Source organism: Columba livia, chromosome 5 (assembly GCF_036013475.1).
Source record: "Columba livia isolate bColLiv1 breed racing homer chromosome 5, bColLiv1.pat.W.v2, whole genome shotgun sequence".
NCBI classification, from domain to species: domain Eukaryota; kingdom Metazoa; phylum Chordata; class Aves; order Columbiformes; family Columbidae; genus Columba; species Columba livia.
In genome coordinates this window covers 54,500,042-54,521,444 of record NC_088606.1, presented here as the reverse complement: position 1 = coordinate 54,521,444, position 21,403 = coordinate 54,500,042, and the positions used below count along the sequence as shown (strand labels likewise).

At 36.7% G+C, this 21,403-nt stretch overlaps 1 protein-coding gene across 5 annotated transcripts in view; it reads right to left on the bottom strand.

Annotated features, from left to right (window-relative positions):
* USH1C (USH1 protein network component harmonin) overlaps positions 1 to 21,403 on the bottom strand; it is a 49,040-nt gene that overhangs the window by 21,106 nt on the left and 6,531 nt on the right. For 2 of the 5 annotated variants that reach the window (XM_065065261.1, XM_013369876.3), the window contains exons 4-15: positions 21,070 to 21,208; positions 14,650 to 14,758; positions 14,517 to 14,541; positions 13,766 to 13,823; positions 12,935 to 13,038; positions 11,611 to 11,695; positions 11,132 to 11,191; positions 10,794 to 10,850; positions 8,818 to 8,960; positions 8,144 to 8,209; positions 5,127 to 5,251; positions 2,457 to 2,533 (exon numbers count right to left, since the gene is read on the bottom strand). In XM_065065261.1, the coding sequence (XP_064921333.1) occupies positions 2,457 to 2,533; positions 5,127 to 5,251; positions 8,144 to 8,209; positions 8,818 to 8,960; positions 10,794 to 10,850; positions 11,132 to 11,191; positions 11,611 to 11,695; positions 12,935 to 13,038; positions 13,766 to 13,823; positions 14,517 to 14,541; positions 14,650 to 14,758; positions 21,070 to 21,208 (1,048 nt within the window). Of the gene's footprint in view, positions 1 to 1,670; positions 1,721 to 2,456; positions 2,534 to 5,126; positions 5,252 to 8,143; positions 8,210 to 8,817; positions 8,961 to 10,793; positions 10,851 to 11,131; positions 11,192 to 11,610; positions 11,696 to 12,934; positions 13,039 to 13,765; positions 13,824 to 14,516; positions 14,542 to 14,649; positions 14,759 to 21,069; positions 21,209 to 21,403 lie in introns of all 5 variants that reach the window. The other 3 variants (XM_065065262.1, XM_065065264.1, XM_065065265.1) reach the window with 2 other exon arrangements.

Below are 21,403 nucleotides of genomic sequence, written 5' to 3'. Positions count from 1 at the left end.
GACGCTGTCTATTGCTTCATAGTTAAGTGGTGGTGGTGTTGGGGGAGGGGAAAAAATGCTATAATCATTGGAGACAAAAATTAAAAGAAAATTTTAAAAGTCTAGCTTTTCACACTGATGTTTTAGCATAAACATAATTCTGTTGGCATGTTTTATTCAGGGCTAATTAGTTTGTACTTCAGTAACAACTGCTTATAGTATCTTATCCTCTAATAAATCAGAAGATACGTTTAGTACTGACTACTAAATGTAACATCTGGCAGACCAACTTGCTAGGTATCAACATTTGAGAAATTACTGAATTTAAAGGTACCATAAGAAGTACACATGCCAAAGTGTTTCAGACTATGACTAATATCAGACCTATCAGAAAATCTTAGCTGCATTCACTGCATCCAGATACAACAGGATGAGTCATCCTTTCCATCCATTTTCCCAATGGATTAGTTTTACTTCCTATTATAGACATTTTTAGTACAGAGTGAAATTTTGTTTTTAAAACAAAACAATAAAATCAACTAGCACTTTAGAGTAGGATGAAAACTCATCACTTCCAGATTAAAAATATTTCTAAAAGCAAAAGATTAAAAATAGATCTTTTCAAGCTTCTAGTCCACATTGTGTAGTAGAGTTCAACAGTAACTGGGTAAGATCTTCATTAATATATGGAAAAGCTGTTTGAATGCTCTGTAAACTATCAGCAGCAATACAGAAGCTCATCTATTTGTGTGCAGAGACTGAGTTTTCATAATCCTAACTGTACTGGCTTTCACAGAAGTTACAGATCCATGATGATTTACTGTCACTGGCAGTAAAAAATGGAGAGTACCATAATTTCCTATTCTCTGTTAAAGAAAACAGGCATTTCCTGTCCACACAGAAGGTTAAAGTAATAGTCCTAAACAGTGACACAAATATTTCATCTGCAGATACAATCCTGACCTCCTCAGAAGCCTTCAGTTCTCAGAAGACAGATATATGAACTCTTCCTGACACTTCTACCCCTGTGAATTACTATCAGAAAACCAACCAACACAAAAACAACAAAGCACCAAAACATGGAACACAACCACAACCGCCCTATTATATGGCTAATAAACACTGAAAGAAATAAAGATAACAAAGCTACAGCGGGAATAAAGTATTATTTGAAACTAATATTAAATTTGAAATAGCAATACTTCAGCAGCAGCTCTACAGATATAAAAGTATTCTAACAAGCATAAAGATTTGCAAATTTTTTTTGCTCATTCTGTGTGATATACATGCCTAAAAGCCTTTTGCCTTCAGCAATCCTCTCACTGGGAGATTTGCAGACATAACTGAGAACTGCATACATGGTTCCCACTGAATTTTTGTCTCTATTTTTTTCATACATTATTCTGAGGACTTCTGGAGAACATAAAGACGTGTACTGCCCACCTGTACTGAATATCTTCTGCCAAGTACTGACATGCAATTCCCACTGCAGCTGGCAGAACTTGAAAAGTCCGAAGAATTCAAAAGGACAAACTCCTAGGCAGATGCATCCCAAATGCATCTTAATTTCTGCACACATTAAAAGAAGCCACACTTGACTACAAAGAATGTCTTGTAATAACAGAGAAGAAGAAAAAAGAGGAATTAAAATTTAAAAGCACAGCAAACACATTTCATGTCAAACTTTGTACCTTCCGGATTGTGGGAAACTTTCCTTCATACCGATAAAACCATCCAAAAGCTATAAAAGGTAAAGGGAAAGTTGTTTGAAGAAAAGTCAAGGACTGCATCGGATTAAGATCAATCCATACTGATACATGTAACTGATTAAAATTTATTTGAAGACACAAAACCAAAGGTTTGATATTACATGATAAGTTCTTAGACAACATCTTGATCAATTATGCTAGTACATCTATTCATAAGACACCCTTATTTTACTGATAGACATTTTATGTTAAAGCAAATGCAACAAGTAATCTTCATACAGAACCATATGCATTGCTAAGATTTCTTTGGTCACAGTCCTACTTCACACTAGTTTTAACAAGCCTTCTTAAAACGAAATGGGTATTCAAACACATTCAAGCTTGTGACAGAACACAGTGGTATTTGAGGAGACAAGTAGAGCTCAGTTTCCTAGTATAAAATATTACAAGCCAAGTGCATAAATATTGCTAAGTAAAAACATACAAAAGAATCCGTTAACATAATTTTATATTAGAAACTGATAACAAACATAGCTGTCAATGTAATCCACCCTTCTGTGGGACTGATAGATTTTGTACTTGTATCAAGGTATCTTTAGAAAGCAATGACAGCAACAGTGTCACAACCTTTCATCTTTTCACAACGGACCATGAATTTTGCCCCAACAGAACCAAATGATCAGCTGAGTGTCAAGACTGACTGTCAGGAAGAAGTGAAACACAGGAAGAATCTGAGTCAGGATAGGAAGTTAAGGCTGAGTGGCAAACCTGTTTGTCCTGCTTCATGATCACTTCATCCATGTCATCTGTTTCAAGCTGGTCATGTGCAACTCCCTTTAAATCTACTAGAGAAACAAAGGAGGAAAGGAGTGAGGAGATAGAAATGATAGTCTAACTGGAGGTTTCCGTGAAATGAAAAAGAAATCAGCCATGTGTTACTAGAAGTTCCCATGAAATAAAAAGAAGTTAGCAACAGGTTATTTTTCCACATAATTGAAAAAAAAAATCAGGTCCTGCATACATCAAAATCAATTTCCAACCTCCTCCAACCCTGAAGAGCAGCTAAAATCTGCACATTGCCATTAGTCTGCTCTGCTATGAAGGGAAGCCTGCAGAGATAGGTGGCTTTTCCTGTAATTAAACCATGAGCAGTTCTGGGATACTTCTTCAAATCAGCCTTCTAGTGTGCTGTCACTGGAGTAAATGCTATACAGAGAAAACACTGTCCTCAAAAATCAGAAAACTAAATGGATAAAAGATAGTTGCAGAAGCAGCACTTGCCCATCTCAGTTTCTCATCCATGACAAGTTATGTGACTTCCCCAAAGTTACACAAAAAATAGTCAGGTTAGGAACAGACCCAGGTCTCCCTTACGTTATACAACACCTGCTGCACAAGCACTTTCCACTTCTTTATTTGTCTAATACCATTTTAGCACTCTCCACATACTAGCTCCCAGCTTAGCTTCTTAACTGCAAATTAAACTCCAATCATCCTAAATTCCTTTGGGCAACTAAGTCAGACTTACGCTTTAGGGCAATTCCTCATGGCAAAGGTGCAGTTTTCAAACAGTGCCTCCTCAGTCTCTTGACTAATTCTGAAGCAAACTGCCCAGTGATATCAAACCAACTTTTGGGCTGTGCAGATGACAGCCTGTTTGTGAAAGATTTGCTGCAATGGAGGAAAAGAGGCAAAACGAAGGAAAAAGTAGAACAGGGGAGGAAAAAGATAGATTCAGTAAGGAAAATTATAGTGCTAGTAGGCAGGAAATAGAAAAAATAAAAAGGAAAAGGTGTTTCAAAACCTACAAGTAAACCACATTTGAAAAAGCAGGATTTTTTTTCCACTCTGACAGGTGGTCTATTTAAGATATGAACAGATCTGCTACTAAACACAGCACCTCACAAACAGATGCCTGAATTTTGCAAATTCTTAGAAATGTGCCTGGCTTGCTTATGATTAGGTCACCAGGAACTGATTCAGAAGTTCTGTTTGTATACTTTTAATTAATACATGCTTACGTGCTTTGCTACCCAGGCTCTTAGCATGCAAGATTACTTTTGTAAAAATTATTATGTCATTATAATTTCATTTCCAAGACAACTGTCAAAAGAGCACGAACTGACGAAAGTGATATGCGGAAAAAATGATGTGGTAAATACTTTAGCCTGAGAAGAGATAAATTAGATGTGAAAGGCATGCTGGCAAGAAACAGATTTTTTAAAAGATCTAGGAAAACCACTTGAAATAAAAGTTGCTGATTCTTAAGAATCTTTGATTTTTCTCTTTGTTGTCACGTCTCACTGTCATTTTGCAACAGTGCCTTCTGCTGCATTTTTTGATCATATTCAATACATTAAGTTGTTTACTCCTCCTCATGGAAGAGAAGCAAGGGAGCTTCAATACATTCCTGCAGCCCCCAAAGACTACCAAAGAAAGAGAGGACTAAGGTCATGCTGAAGAGATGAGGAAAAAGATCTTTAAATTATTCTGAAAACTAAACATTGAATTCATTTCCTCCAAGCCAAAAGCAGAGATTCCATATCTATCTTTTTTGGTTAGAAGCAAGTAGACAAAAATACCCAAACCATAGTCTCCACCCTCCATAACACACTGATTTAGAGTAAGGGAGAAGAAAAAAGGTAATGATAGGAATAGTATGAAGTGCATTCATTCAGTCCACATGAAACTGCAAATCCAGCACTAGTTTTCTACCTTCAGACACTCCACCTCTCAAGACCTCTTCCCATATATAAAAATGATGTTAAATTATTTGCTGATATTATTAATGCAGAAAAATCAAAGCTAACTGGAAATGAAAGAAAAAAAACTCATCTCCCCTTCTTCATGCCTTCATTTTGAAAAGTAACAAACCCCAGTAACAAGATGCCCACAAATCCTAAAATATTACTTATTACCATAAGTAGTATTTTCTTCACAGACAGGAAAGCACTCGGGTGTATGTAACTTAGCATTTGAATATCAGCTTATCCACATGGACATAAAAGCACAATCACATATCACGTAAAAAATGCATCACTACTTCCATTTGGGCATATAGTGGAAATCAGCACAAGTCTACTGATGCAAGAACTGCTCTGTGAAGCAAAATCCAACAGAAACAACATAGAAAACAATGCACCAAAACCACAAGCTAAAGAGGTTGATACTTCAGACAATTTCTTAGTGAGCTTTCTTTTTCTTTTCCTGCTGGTGCTGATTGTTAAAAACCGTGGCTGTTTGAATCAATGTAGATTCTGCAAGCTAGGTACCTGTTAAATAAGAGTTATTAAATTCATCTACCATATGCCTCCAGCCTTCTGAAAATGACCAAGTCATGGCTGGTTTGGGCACCAGCTGGTGATGTATTCCACACAGCTCCTGATGCGTCTGAAACAAATGCTTTCCCTGGGAAGCAGACTGAAATAAATTACTTACTTTTGTGTTTGGAACGAGGGGCAGCGTGCACTTCTGCAGTCACAGTTTTTAGAGATTTGGGAGGTTCTTTAGGACCCCAGTCTTCTTCCCACTCCTTTTTAAATTTCTCTTCCTCTGCTGTTATCCTATGGGGAAAAAATGCAGCTAGGAATTCTGAGTACTAAAACAACAGCATCAATATAAATTCATTACAATCATTGTTTTGTACACCTGATGTTCTTCTCTTTAATATAAAGCATAAAAATCTGCCTCTTCCCCCAAACTAAATTCCTTACAAAGCTACTAAAATAATCTGTAGATTACAATTTAACTTAGTAAAATATTCTTATTTAATACTGAAACTTCTGAGGCAAGTTATATAAACACTTGCACAGATATTAAGCCCAGACTGATACTACTGCAATACTGTCACCTTCACTAAAGCCAAAAACCATGTCTCACTTAATAATTTTTCATTTTTAGAACTAGTAAGTACCTATTACAAAAATAGTTTTGATTAAAATACTAATTGACAGAATATCTACCATGTGCCTAAATCAGATGTTACAATAGTAAATTATACCTAAAAAGCATGCATCTTATTTTTAGATCTTATCTCCATTTTGATGATTGCTTCCTAAACGTATAGTCTGAAGCTACAGTAAAAAGTGACTCTTCCAATAAAGAACTAAGTACTGTTCAGACACAAACCACATTAAATTCAGCATTCTAGGGAAGAGAGAGGGAAAGAGACACAACATAATTGGCACACTTCAGAGCAAAGGAGTTCATACAATGAAATTACCTAGAAATGCACCATGATCAAAAAAAGACATTTTGAAGGAAATAGCTTCTAGCTTCATATGCAGTGCCTTTAAACAATCAGAGATCTATTCTTGCCTGTCTTGAACTTGTAAACTGATATATGGTGTCAAAATTTACCAGGTCTTAGGTATATATGATGCTATTTATACTTGCATTATATTTTGAATCTCCAAATAAGCTAAGCTAAATGTAAAAAAATACCCACATGTGGTCAAAGCACTATTAAATAAGCAGCTAAGGTCAGTATTTAAATTTGGAGGCATAGCAGGGAACATTGGACAGAATGTTTACATTTGTTTTTATGTTTTCTTTTAATTAAAAAAAAAAAAAAATGGGGTTACCATGTAACTTGCAGTACATGGAGTTAAGGACCTCTGCAAATTTTTCCTAAATGCAGGATACTACTAAAGGGCACAGTGACTTTATACGAGGAATTCCTGCAGAAAGGATTTTTAAAATGAAACAGAGAATCATCCTCAAACACTGTTAATATAGGAAAGCATTATATTTTAGCAAAACTGACTGCTTGCAATTAAATCTATTATTAAATTATTAAATCTAAGCTTTAGATTAAATCTAAATTCCTATACTACCATCTTCCCTCCTCTACATGAATGAGACTGACACTTAACAGTTTGGATTGTACTACGGAAAAGCTTAACAAGTGCCTGAGCAGCACTTGGAAATTATACAAGGATAAAGACGTGCAAGACCTTACAATGAGCAGCCCTCAAGGCAGCCTCATCAAAGTCCTCGCTGAGCAAAGATGCACTTAGTTCAGAAGGTTACTGCAGATACTGAACATTCATTGTAACAGACAGGAAATTTGGATTTGGAGAATGGAATCATTCTTCGCTTGTGATGGTCTATTTTTATATCAGCTATCCATGACTATTGCAGGGATTTCTACAGTAGACCACAATAAGGTACAGGGTGTTACCTATTCCCCAGGAATTGGAAAAGGAAAACATGTAAGAATTCATCCATGTGCCGCAGTAGAGCTGACAGTAGGAATATCAGAAGATTCTTCTGTTGTGACAGCTACGAAATAATATTATTTTTTGCACCTCACAGATTCAGAAATCCCCACACTTTTTCTATCAGACAATCTTAGCTAATACAGGCATATAAACAGGGACTTAAGTGAATGAATACGAATTAAAAACTGTTTAAGACATCAAAGGTGCAAAGCTGATTACTTCAGGGTCACACTTCACTCTAAATGGCTGCATCAAAAGAGATATTGTGCAATTTCCCACTATCTTTCATGCAATTTCCCAGCATCACTGAGAATGGAAATTACTGTGATAAAAACAACATGTTATATTGGTTAATTTTAGAGTTCCAAATGCAAAACAATTCTTAAGTTACATTTATAGTACTGACTTCATTATGGTGCAATCTTTGAATGAATGTAATAAGTACCTAGAATTGCAGATTTCAAAAACCAGAATAGACTTGGACAATAAATATCAGATTTCCTGAATAAAACAGGTTATAGAACTTCCTAATTTTGTTGCCAGTTTTAATTTAATTCTCTCTCTAGAAAAGCAAAAGCCTGCCTAAAATTTATGATGACTGATATTTCTACTCAAGACAATCAGCATCACATAATCCTTATTTTAGTCTAAAACTGCGTAGCTTTTGTTTTCAGAACTGCCTGACAGACCGAAAAGGCTATTAAATTCCACACTGTGGACACTCATGAACAAACTACCTGTGTTTCGCTTTCTTTTTCTGAAATACAAGCAAAGTGGATATGTCATCATGCCCCTGAGTATATGCAGGTTTTCCAGCTCTTCAGTCATTCTTCTGTTTCTTCCCCGATCCATTTCCTTGCAGTATTAATTCTTTTTTTTTTTTTTTACACTAGAATTAAATGCAGTGACTCGGTGACAACAAGGTAAACAAGTTCTGAGACACAGAACTTTCTTGATCCTAAGTTTCTCAATAAATTTATAACATTTTAAAAGTACAGAAGTTGAATTTCACATTGAATTTATTATCACTATAACCCTTACGTTTTCTAAGTGTTAATTTTCAGATCAGTTTCTTATTCCGTAAGTGTGGCGTACTTATTCATATGAATTGGACCCTACCTTTAGCTACATGGAAATACACACAATTTTATTAGAAAAGAACATGCAGAATGTTTTCAGCCAACATATAAGGACTCTTTTTCAGGCAGCACTTTCAGGCAGGTTTTTACTTACTGCTCTATTTCTCTGCGATATCTCTCTTCTTCCTCTGCAGCTTTTTGGGAAATCTCCAGTTTTCGTCTAAAATTATATGAATTAGGACACAATTATAAAAATAATATTTTGTGAGTAAGAACTTGCACAAAGTATGTCAGCATGCAGTTTTTAAAAGATATAGACAGTAAATACATATGCACTGTGGAAAAATGCTCCTTTTTAGAAGTTGTCTTTAAGATACAAAGGGTTCAATATACTTTTGTAGGAACCCTGAGGCTATTCATGACCATCTGGATAATCAGGGGATAAACTACTTAACTCTGTAAGTCAACATCTCCTTCTGAGACAGTTCCAGAGCATGTTACTGTAAGAGTATAAAATTTGCAACCGTCCTGCTAAAAATAAAGGATGAGGGAATGGCATCAGGAAAATAACTAATATCACATTGAACAACAGGGGTATGGTAGTCAGGAAACAAAGAGACCCTTCTATTCAAGATGTATTTTAATGATATTAACGTTGAAAATCCAGAACATCAAGAGCATCACAGCATAAGGATTTATGAACAGAGACTCTGCAACAGCAAAATTAAGTTTGTCTCAGTTGGGAATCTTCACACAGGTGTTCCTGCCTTCCCTGCCCTTCCCAAATCCAAGCTAAATGTCTCAGACTGTCCTATGCAGAGTCCTTACAATCTCTCTTTCTCCTGCTGCTCTTTGATGATTTTGTTAGTCTCCAGCGCAAGTCGCTTCTGATGCATTAATTCCTGGCGTTCTTGCTCACGGAGACGTGCTTCTCTCTGCCTTTCTTCTTCAGTCATGAACAGTTCTTTCCCCTGTAATCAGAACCGCCACACAAATCAGTTGTGAAGAAGTCTCATCAATGTAGTTCTTCCAGGAAATAATTCAAAACTGATTACGTACTAGCACATCTGCCATTTCCTTACATTACTTTTTCTGAGGAATGCTTTCTGAAAGACCCTGAAAAATCTGACCACAGCATTCCAAAAAACTACTCCAGTTTCAGTCTCAAAGTTATGTTGTGCTATAAACAGCTCAAAGAGGCATGCAACTACTAAAGTCTGTGACAGTAGTGGAGGTCTCATACCAAAGATGTGCTAGGTGTGTCACCCAGAAGAAACACATTATACTTTCTTGAAATCTTAGCAATGCAAAGCTATAGAACAGCACGTTGAATGAATCCCAATGTGGAAGACAACTACAAAGTTATCATGTTTTAATGTTCTTGTGGCTACTGTGGAAACGTACCATCATTCAGGGAACCCAAGTACATGGAACAAACATAGCCAACAGGCTACAGAATTGATGTGTTTCAGTTGCGTTTGTTCCTGTTTCATTTGTGTTACAGTTAAGACACTACCACTATTTTCTATTTAGTAAAGATATTTCCATGGTGCTATTTGTGGAACACTTCGATAGCACTTACCAGATTTTCACTACCAAAACTAAAATCCCTTGTTAATTAGGAAGGTGGAATTGTTCATGTCTCTAAGGCTCCGAGTAGACAGCCTGAACAAGAACAGGCAGTGAAGAAAGCCTTTGCATCATGGTCTTGCCTGACTGAAAAACAGGGCTAGAGAAGGTGTTTTGTTTTGCAATCTCTTCTTCAGTACAGAGATGTGTACTGAGAAAAGGAGAAACAAGCAAGGTGAATCAGGGTGGAGCAGAAGAGTTCCATAGCAAAAAAATCCTCATTTTAAGGATGAGATATCAGTGGTACATGCTGGAGTAGATCCCATCTTTTCTAATAGTTGGTAATGCACCTGGGAGTTGAAATTAAAGTCCTTAGGATGCTGAGCTCCTGAAGCTTAATCAACTAGTCTGAAGCATTTGTTTAAACAATGCCTACAATGCCCTTGGACAACTGCATCTTGTTACTGCAAGAGTAGTTTAATTAAATCATTAATTCCTTAACATAGCTACACAGCCTACGTGAGCTCTTAGGAAGCAGATTAAATGATTTATTAAACCTTGTTTTCCCTATTCAGTTGCAAGACAATTAGAAAACAACATCTTCGATTAGTCTATGGAACTTGAGTATCCTCTTGTACACATTTTACTATAAGAAGAATTAAAGCAGTAATAACATTAAAGCATTTATTGAAAGTCACACTGAACTTAGTGGAAAGATTTCATTAATTTCAGTTGGCTATAGATCAGACCCCAAAGGCATATGGTTCAGTTGTACAAAACAGTGGAAATAGAAAACCGAACAATTTTCAATATGTTGATACACTAAAGAGATCAGATAAATAGTTACAAAAGGACTTAATTAGCAATAAGGCTAAGAGATCAGCTATTCATGAGGAAAAATTGACTCCAATCCACCTTTCATGTTTCAGCAGAAGCAGCTATCTATTAGAACAGAAGCTCTTCAACACAAGAATCCATTATGTTAAAGTTATTTTCAATTCTGTATCAAGGGAATGGTTTTGCATTGCCCACAGTCATGAAACTGCTTGAGAACACTGTGGATAATTACCAATGAAATAATCAAAAGCCAGTCAACACTACCTTTGTTTAACATAATTTAGTGGTATAGACGTGATAATAAAATACATATTTACTTCTTATCTATTTATTTTTACCATTTATGTGCGCCATAGTAATTTTCCCAAGTGTTCTGCTTTTATAAATATACTACTTACAGCGCCTGCCACCACAGAGATAGTCAAAGTACGACTGCTTTTGAGGACTCTGACAGCCTGCAAATTAGAACAAAACAAAAGTCAGTCTGAATTAAGTGATAAAAAGCCTGTATATATATGATGAAATATGCTGGTTGTCAAGGCTGGAATATGCAGAAGAGCTATCTGAACTAAACAGAGTGGTATGTATTCAAATCTCCAGATTCCCATGTTCAACACACGACCTCTTTGATTAAGTAGCCCAATATCAAAACATATTTCTGGAGCCATGAAAAACAGACAGATGCTTAATAAACTGACAGCTATGTATTCAGGGAATTAAGAAGACTCAACCTTACCTCTTTATGATCCACATTAGAAAAGTCTACTCCATTTACCTCAACAATCTGATCACCGACCTAAAAGAGTTAGTCCAAATGTTAGTATGGATGCTAAATGACTGCATATATTAGATGTAAACAGAAAGGGATATACTCTTTAACATTCTTAATACAATCATTATAGGTGCTGGCATCATACAGGGAGAAGAGACCAGAAACTGGCCAGGCTTGCACATCCTCCCATATTAGCATTTCCTCCTGCTACTGTTTGAGACTAAATACTGAGCTTGCGGAACTGCTGGTCTGACCCAGGAGAGCACTTTTCATGTTCTTAAAAATTAGGAAACTAACTTAATTTGAAATGTAACCACATAGTATCTCATTCCCATGGAAAAAACCCTACAGTCAGGGACTTCACAGTGATACAGAATCCTTGAAGGAGAAAATACCAAACAAGATTCCCTTGAAGTACCTACCTTGGAAAGTGGCATACTCACCTCTAAGCCCACCTCTGCTGAAAGAGAACCCGGCTTAACATTGCTGATAAAAATGCCTGGTTTTTGCGTTGGACCACTGGAAATGCTGGTGTAATATAAAACCCAAATATTTATAGGATAATATTTATAAAATATTACTGTAATAAAGTAAAAAGCCTTAGTTATTTTCTTTTTTTTTTCCAATTACAGAATGTTTTTGTGTTATCAGCCTACTCTGAAACAAGTACCAAAATTTGCTAACACACAACAGTTTATCATCTTATTTTTCTCTTCTTTATACCACAAAACTGTGATTTAAGAAAAAGCTAAAAGAAAAATATTCAAGCTTCTGGATTTTTCCTTAGCTGTTGAAACTAACATAGCATACTGACCTACACTATCTAAGGGATTAGGACACTAATGACATAGTAAAGCAATCATGTAACACAATGAAGATTTACTAATTGCTTGCACTTTTACATATAGTATACCACAGTTCAATGAGTATAATACAATGGTATTTTTCAGGGTTATTTATTAGAAGAAAGAAGGATGTTTCAAATAGGGGTCAACATCTAGCCTGGAAATTTTAAGCTGCACTCTAAGGTGGGCCCAAACACAGCAATGATTTTTGTAGAGAATATATCCAGCAGGTGATGTTGAACCACCCCTGCAGGTTTGTAAATAGTTATTTTAAAACCTCAAGATCTTCCAAATAATACAAAAGAAAACTTATGCTTCAGAAAATATTCCGTGCAGTTCCATCTTGATCACTTCAGCTATATATTCCTAAATCTGTAAGAAATCCTACAATATCCTTTCTGCCCCCAAACCTCCATAACTAGCTGCAAGGACAGGAGTCTGAGAAGTTTCTGTTCATATTTCTAAAAATCTAGCAAATTTAGCATTACTTTCAGGAACTGGATAGAGCTGTGTGATGGCTTCTCAGTTATGAAAAAGGTCACAGAAAGCTCTCAAAGTTCAGGGACTGAACATGACACTGGACACTGCTGGAACTTGCTACATCACACAGCAGCGTTTGAAAGTACTTCAAAATGTAAAAACATTAAAAAGATTCAATTCTATGGTAACTTGTATTAAACAGTCACTTTCAGCTTGTTCTTACTTTTAATTTTGTTTTAAGTTAGAACTTGTAACACAGGTATTTATCATTTGTCTAATAATACATTAGGTCTGCCTAATGATAGATATCCTTTGATTCCAGATTGCCTTCCTGATCCAGCGTGGACCTCCATTTTTCTGATATCAATGAAGGATGGAAATAATTGCCTTGGATGTGTCACTTAACAAACCAGGGACATTAAATAAGAAAACACATACCCACCTGCATCCCATGCCTTTTGTACCGATCAAGCTAATGAAGACTTTCTTCTCTTTATTGTCTCTTCCTCCAGATGAAGCAAGACCAGCGACACTGCCATCTCCTTTCTGCAGGGGGATGAAAAATGCTGCAGATGTTACTCTGTGTTGAAGTCTTATCACAACTATAATAAAACTTCATTAAGCCAGGATCAAACCCTGCCAATATCAAGATAAGATTCCTCCAAGTAGTGTCATTTCAGTGGAGATGCATGGCTGAGCTGAAAGACTGAACTTTCTATTTGGAGAAGATTGTTTAAATAGTCAAACACTGCCTTCAGAAAAGTGTGCAGGAAAGTGATATGGCAAAATAATCATTTAGATGTTCCCTGACAAAAGAGTTGGAAAAAATACATGATAGTGCTCATTATTTAACTAAGTCTTTCTTCCTGAAAGCAAAAGAATGGTAATTGTGGTCTCTCTTTTCATCACTGCAACCCACAGAAGTCACTTGCATTCATACTTGTCATTTCTCCACTAATACAGATAAGATAAGCCAAATAATCTCCTAAAGATTTATACAGTAGAACTACAGCCTAATAAGTTAATAAGCTCATGCAAAATAAAGCACCAATTACTGAGTAAGAGATATTTCATTTGTATCCTGCCCTTTCCTTATCTAATGGTTCCAGAATAATTTCATATCACAAAAGATGTTTCTCCCAGAGCACTGGTAACAAGATAGTGCATCATAGAAATACATACAATAATTTCTGTGATAGGGTCAGAGGAGAAAGTGTTTCAGAACCATTACAGATTTCCCAGAAGACATCATAAAAAAATACTGGTATCTCACCCCAGAGTCTGATACAAACTGGTCCACATATTGCCATTTAAGGGGTTCATCTGCTGAACTGGAAGGAAAAAGTAATTTAAAATAATGGGAACAAAATAAATATGAATGTATTCAAGACGACACTTTGGAACGTGGCCTATTTTGCATCCACAAGTTTCTTTGGATACTATTCACAACAGTTGTTTTATTTTCCAGGAATTTAAATAGAACATCAAGAAAAACAAATATTTATGCTAGTAAAGCTGGTCAAATGTAAAATTGAGAAAATCTCCTCAAGTGAAACAAAGACAGAGAAAATAATCCTAACAACTTGAACAGCTTAATGTCTCTGCAGAGACACACATCCCATTATTAACATTTCTCAAACATCCTGCTTCAAGTTTCACCTTTGCAACAAAAATTAGAAGAGGACAATAAACTGAAACTTTTCTAAGCTCTGCAGCAATATCAAATGCTACATACATAGAGAAGCAGTGGAGCTCTCCATTAAGCTAGGTGCATGGATAATGACATTTTCAGGTAACATCCACGAATGACGAGGAAATAGAAATTCGTTCAATTAAGTAGGCAACTGGCATACAGATTCATCAAATAAGACATCTGCCTGTTTATCACAAAGGATGTGACATTTTAATCAGCTACAGAGATGTCTATTCACACATTTTCAAATATGCAGATAAACAGAGGTTCTCTGGATATTGAAAAGGCTATGTGAAAATGAGTAATTTGTTTTCAAATTAAATAGCATTACCTTTTGACAGGTATCATGCCAATATCTGAAAAATAAAAAGAAAAATACTCTGTTAAGTAACACTATCTACAGATCACTAGTAATCTATTAACAGCAAAATTTAGTGACACAGGTAATTTTTTATGTTACTTACGTCTTACTTTTATGGACACTATTTTCTTGGTACGAATGAGGTTTATGACTTCTTCATGTGTGCACGATGAAATGGAATATCCATTTATACGAACTATCTCATCTCCAACCTTGAAAATGAAAACAAGAAGAAAAAATAATTTGTGAATTAATGTTTAAAAGTTTTTAAGCAATGATGCAATCTGGCAATTATTTTGATGCAAAGATTTAGTAATGTTGAGTCCTGAACACTTTTTGAATTTCAGGCAATGTCCAGATCAGATTTACCTGTATTTGTTTTAACTAAATATCTAACACCAAAAGGGTGGGTTAATGGCCAAATAACTGTAGAAACAGATCTACATGGTACTTTCAGTTTATCTCCAAGACTCATTGTTTAATCCTCAAACAGGCCAGCTTTACACAGAAACTATGTATGCTCTGGTATATAAATTAGGCACAAAGGCCATTCTCCAGCACTGAAGACAATTCCCCCAAAGCAGGGAAGTGCCACATAACCTGCTCCCAGCTATCACCCCTGGCACACGTTATCACCCAGATTGCTCAGGAACTGACGGAGAATGCTTGCTGGCACAAACCAAAGGCCACGCTGGGGACCACACAGAAAATATACCTGACAGCTTTCACTAGCGTAGAATACACAGGGTGCCATAAGTGTCCAGCTGCTTATATAAAATTTCAAATCTTATTATCGGAATAGACAATAGAATTAATAGTACTAATGTTTATTTGGTGATAAAATGACAGTACGTTATTGGAAACCTCTTATTTCAAAAGGCTTCCCTTCCTCTAATGTAAATCCAAATTTGACATGACATGGTAACTAGACTAAAAATCTCCAGGTTTTTTCTGAACTCTGCCTAATTATCTCCTTCACTAGGTAGACTGAGAATGAATCAGTGATGGAGACACTGCCCACTTCATTTAAGGTTGCATCTTATGAGTTGCTCAAGATAACACTCAAAAATGCCAGGCCCTGGCTAGAGCATCATAAGCAAAGACTTTTACATGACCTGAACCACGTGACATGACTGTGTGAAAGCTCATGCATATTCTCTTCCAACAGGCAATGCTAATCAATCCTTTGCACAGTAGTATATGCAAATGATTACCAGGAAGTGGCTTTAACAACAAAACATCAACAATACCCTCTTATACCTCTGTACGTTGATCTCCACAAGAACAAAGCCAAGTACTGCTCTCCAGTAGCATTTCTTATGAACTACTGTGAATTTTTATTATCTATCAAAATGCCACCCTGATAGTTGACAGGACTTTTCTCATTAACATAACAGAATAGAATTTTGTTCTTAAATCAATGAAACTTTGTGTTCCTCCTTACAAATATGTCTGCTTTCATAGCAGCATTATCCCTAGTTAATGATTTCCTAACATTTTTTACTTAAACACTCAAGTATCGAGCTGTCAAATTTCAGTACAGGCTTAAGTTTTCCATGCTGGTACCACATCAGGCTGATTTCAAGTTTCAGGAGAGTTAAAACAACTACTTGTGAACAACTAAAATTGGGTGGAATGCATCATCATGCTCATTAAAAAAATATCTACAATTGCTCTGTTGAGAGGCTCTGTGCTTTCACTTTAGGTTTGGAAAAGGTCTTTATACTACAAATCAAGAGCATAATTTCTACAATCTTAGTGAACATCTTCATTGACTAAAAAGTTTAGGGAAAGAAGCAGGTTCATCATAACAGCTTCGGTGACAGTTAATATAAAGACTGGCTATAGTAGTTCTGATCTGGGGGGAATTTCCCTTTCATCCACTTGCTTTGGGACCGCTGGTGCACCAGCCCCTGGTACCGAGATCAATTGTGAACACACTGCCAACCACTGCTGCAGAAGATCAGAAGAGCTGGCTCTGGCAGAATGCAGGTGGCACAGGAGACTCACCAGGAACAGGGAGAGATGAGAAGCTTCATTCAGCTCTAACCACTAATGCAGTGCAAGAAAAATGCGGAGGGAACACGGTTGCAGAGGCAGAACACAATTGTGGTCCGAGCCCCCAACTAGCAGGCCTGCTGCTCCACCTGCTGGGCTCCCCCAAATCTCCCCCAGGCAGCGACCTGCCTGCACTCTGCAGCACTCCTAACACCTCCACTCTTTTCACTTCAGCCAGTCAGATTTTTAACATGATCCTTAATAAGAGAGGAAACATGTCAGTACTAAAGGCTTTGGAGCATACAACCCACCAAATCAGACACAGAAAAGCACAGGCGGTCTGCAGTCTGGTGTCACACTCCTGATAGCTTGTGCTATGAAAGAACATTCACTTAACCAACTTGTTCCATACATTTCAAACCACATCCACCTACCCATCCATCCATCCCATGGATGCCTGGCATCCATGCCATTGCAGTCCTCTTTCCTCTGCAAATACACCACTAAATCTAAGCTAGTTCCCCAACCCAAAACCAAGAATTTCAGCCTGGAACTCTTCAGAAAATCCATCGTAAATAATGCATTTTTAGGACTGGGATCAGCACTGGCAATGCGACTGTACTACCAAGAAGCCAAGTAGCTCAGAGATAGGTCAGGCTTATGGCACTATGTATAAAGACTTAATATCCCCTAAAAACCATTAGGACTCTTAAACTATTTAGGATTCTGCCAGCTATTCCAGGAAGTGGTATGAAAGTGAGTGACCTCTGCTCTTCAAAGGAAGGTTGAGCTCCTCAATAATAAAATACTCAAAAAGCTTTCTCCATTCCCATCTCTGGCCACTCTCTGCACTACTCACTTGCAAAAATATCAGAAGTTTGTGTATAACCTCAAGTACACAATCTTGACCTCATTTGATCTACCTAGACTTTCCTGTTGATCTTACATATTTGTGTTGGTGGGCTTTATGTTTGTTTTTAGCTTAGCTCAAGATCCCTCTTTCACTCATATCTTCCGCATCATGCAGGCTATAACACATCACAGAGCCTTGGTTTGCACAAACCCAGCTTTTTAAAGGGTAACCTAAGCTACTGTTGTTAATTGCAGTGCCCTAACACAGAGAAGCATCCCTGTGTTAGGACTGCAAATGGCAGTGCTATTTGTGACTCTTCATATAGCTTCTGTATCAGCAGAGCAGTCATCATGCACTAAGCAAGTCAGATCTCTTATATCATCTCCCCAAGAGGCACACACCTACAAAATCATAAACGCGGCCAAGAGCATATTTTATTTTTTCCTTCCATATGGGAATGAGCTTTTATCATATATGTATTTTTAATACTTCTCTTTGCTGAGCTTGAGAAGCAAAACAAAGAGACAGTCTAGTACTCTTCACTCATCCTAATGATGTTTCTGTTACTGACTGACAATGTATTAGTGATGGTGCTTTAGAAATACCCAAGTCTAGGCTGAACTACAGGAGACATGTAGGCATGTAACAAACTGCTTCTCTTTAGGGCAGTTAACAGCTTTTCCCACAAAAAAAAAAAAAGTGTCAATAATAATAATAAAGTTGTTTTCATATATTTTGTTACTTTTGTACTGCTATCACTGCACACCAACCTTCTCAATCAGAAACAGTAGAGATAAAAGTCCGCAGGATTGAGCAGGGTAGACCAGTAACAATTATTTGATTATATATCACTGTTTCCCCTCTCCCTATCAAACTGGGAGATGACAGACTTCCAAAAGAAAAGCTGCACACTAAACTTTTCCCAAGTAAAATGCCTATTATTTGTAACTTTTACCATGAGAAATACAATCGTTAGTGCTTTGAGGAAACTGAAGCATTTTTACATAATAACATCACTGTTTCAAATTTCACATTTTGTATACTTCTTCCACTTTCATCATTCATACCAATCTCCATCTCTTTGTATTCAGCAGAATGCCCGCAGACGTAAGCATAAGAAAGCAGGGGCAGTAGGGGAAAGATGAAGTACATTTCTTCATGAAAGGACAAAACATTTGCCTTTTAGAGAAACTGCAGTCAAAAATTAGTTGAAACTACAAATGTCTCAGTGAGTCTTCATGATTAGTCAGTCATTTTACTGTAACTTGGAAAATACTTCAAGAAGAAGCCATGCAAAATGAATTGGAATTTTTTTTTAAAAAGCAGCAGGATGTAAAACTGATGGTGTAACAGAAGATCATTATACCTTTCTCAGACAGCATTTTTGGGACAGAAAATGTGTAGAGATTTAGTTAAATAAAGCAGGTGGGTGAAATTTCAGAAGCAGTTGGCTTTAATGTGAGACAGCAATTTAGAACAATGGACTGCCTGTCAGCTCTTGTTATTCAGCAGGGTTCAGATGGTGCCTAGTGCCACCTATTATGAAGGCACTTGAGGCTGAGCTTTAACATCGCATATCAAAACCCAGAAATCAGACAGTTATACAAGCTGCAAAGCACTATCTGTTGATACCAATACATATAATCTAACCCTAATGAATTCACAGTCAGTCTCAAGCATATTTCTCCCTTATTGTCCCTACTTTGTCTGCTGAACTCTAACCACCTTCTGAATTGCAGTACAATTTGTACAAGCCAGCCCGAAGATCCTTTACAAGCCCATTCACTGCCACCAACACGTAGTACGATGACCTCAGTCACAGAAAGCCAGCAGGGCCTTTTTGTGTTCTGAGGAAAAATGAAAATTAACAGTCCTGTAGTAGCACAACAACGGAGCGTAACTGTTTGTCTATTGATCATGTCCAAACATATGGTCTGAAACAAGTAGAGAAGCAGAGCTGCAACACACTTTTAAGATTAATGTACCAGCATGACGGTTAAAGACAGTGGCTGTCAAATCCTTTATTGCTGAGCATCATTAACACCTTCCAGTTTTTCCAGGAGATGTTTTCAGAAGCCACGTAAGTGACTGTTTTTTGTCTTTTTCTCAGTTTTCTAGCAGTGGAGGAAGGATGCAGCTGGAATCTCTGAGATAACCACAATCCTGGTCTACGTTTCCCATTCTCACTGTGTAATGTGGTGCATGAGGTACACGAGCTTTTGTAATGTGAACTTTGGAAGGGTGCATCACTGCGCTTTTCCAGAGGTACCCACTGGTAAATCCCATGCCTAAAAGCAGGTGACCAACACATCTAGCAAGGTGCCCCATACCACTCTCTCAATTCTAACTAAACACAGAATTTGTTGGGGTGTACTCCTTGAGTTCTGTCCTAAGAAGGAGTTCTAAAAGCACCCAGGGACCCAGCCATGCATCTATCCAGAGCACACTGCCAGAAAATGGAACTACTTCAATAGTGATTCCGAATGGGATATACAGGTATGAATGCACAAACAAAAGGGCATGCGCAGGTAAGCAGAGAGAGAAACATTTCTTTAAATTTTAGAAAGATCTCAGCATGAATTAAACAGGCATGGAACCCTAACTTTGAGTGCCTTGTCAACAGAGATTTTGTTTTTTAAACCTACGAGAGTCAAGGGGTTACACTGAAGCATATCTACAAAACACATCTTTAATTAAACACTGCATTGAATCATGCCAGTCTAATACGTTTTGGACTAGTATTAAATGCAGTCCTTAAATATCAATACTTACAGCAACTATCCACACTTGACAAATTAAAATTAGCCAGGCCTATCAGACTTTCTACTCAGAAACACAGACCTTTAATACACCTAATCAACATGAAGAGCATAGAAAGATGCAGACATTTGCCACAGCAATTGCACAGTTCTCTCTTCACTAAGATAATATGAGCAAGAAGTGACACATTAAAAAAAACCCAAACACACAACTTCATTAATGCAAATTGCTAAGTACTGATTTAGAGAAAAATGTGTTTCTATATATAATTGTTTTTGCAAACCTCGTTACAGTTCATGTATCTAAAAATTAATCACCGAAAGTGCAATTCTATGCAGCACACAGATACTGGAAATGGTTAAAAATATGTTCTTTCTTTTATGTACTTCCATTGCATAAACCAAAATTACCATAATTTATTTATGAGGTTCAAATAAACACTTCACTACACAAATTATACCTGTGCAAGGTGGTATTAACATTTTTTGTGTTTATATGCTCTGTTCTACATATAATCAGAATTTGGCAACTTAAAACACTCTTCCCCAGTCTAATTAAAGTTTTTTCTTCCCTCTGTTTATATTTAACTGTTGCTACTCATGAAGTGCAAATACTCCAAAAAGCCCTTTTATCTTCAAAACTTATCATATCCCAAATATGCAAAAAAAGAGGTTTACATATCATTCAAACAGCAAAAAGAAAAAGAACAATATTAATAAAATGATTCATCATTGCTATAATGGTATTTACTATGGCATTGTCTCATATTTTATTAATTTTACTACAAGAGAAAAAAAGCACCTTAGCAATAGATGTTTCTAAATACGAAGAAACAATTCTCAGTGCCCACTGCCCTAATATTGTAGTAAAAGGCTTTTTGCAGCACAGCAACCACAAATATAATTTTCTTACCTGAAGTCCAACATTGTCTGCCTGTCCTCCTTTAACTAACTGGGAGATGAAGAGGCCACAGCCAAATTCCACTCCACCTCTCACACTTATTCCAAGTCCTTCAGGATGCAAACGATCCAATCTCACCTCTTTCAGCTTTCTGCAAAAATGGAAGACACTTGACTGTTCAGCTGCATAATACTTTGTGGCAATAATGTTTCATATGAAGTTAGACATAATTTTTCTCTTATAACATTTAGGCATTAAAAAAAGCAAGCTGACTGATGTTTGGATGGATATGTGTTAGCTAAAGCCATCAAGTACTTTTCATAAGACATCTGAAATAATTGAAGCT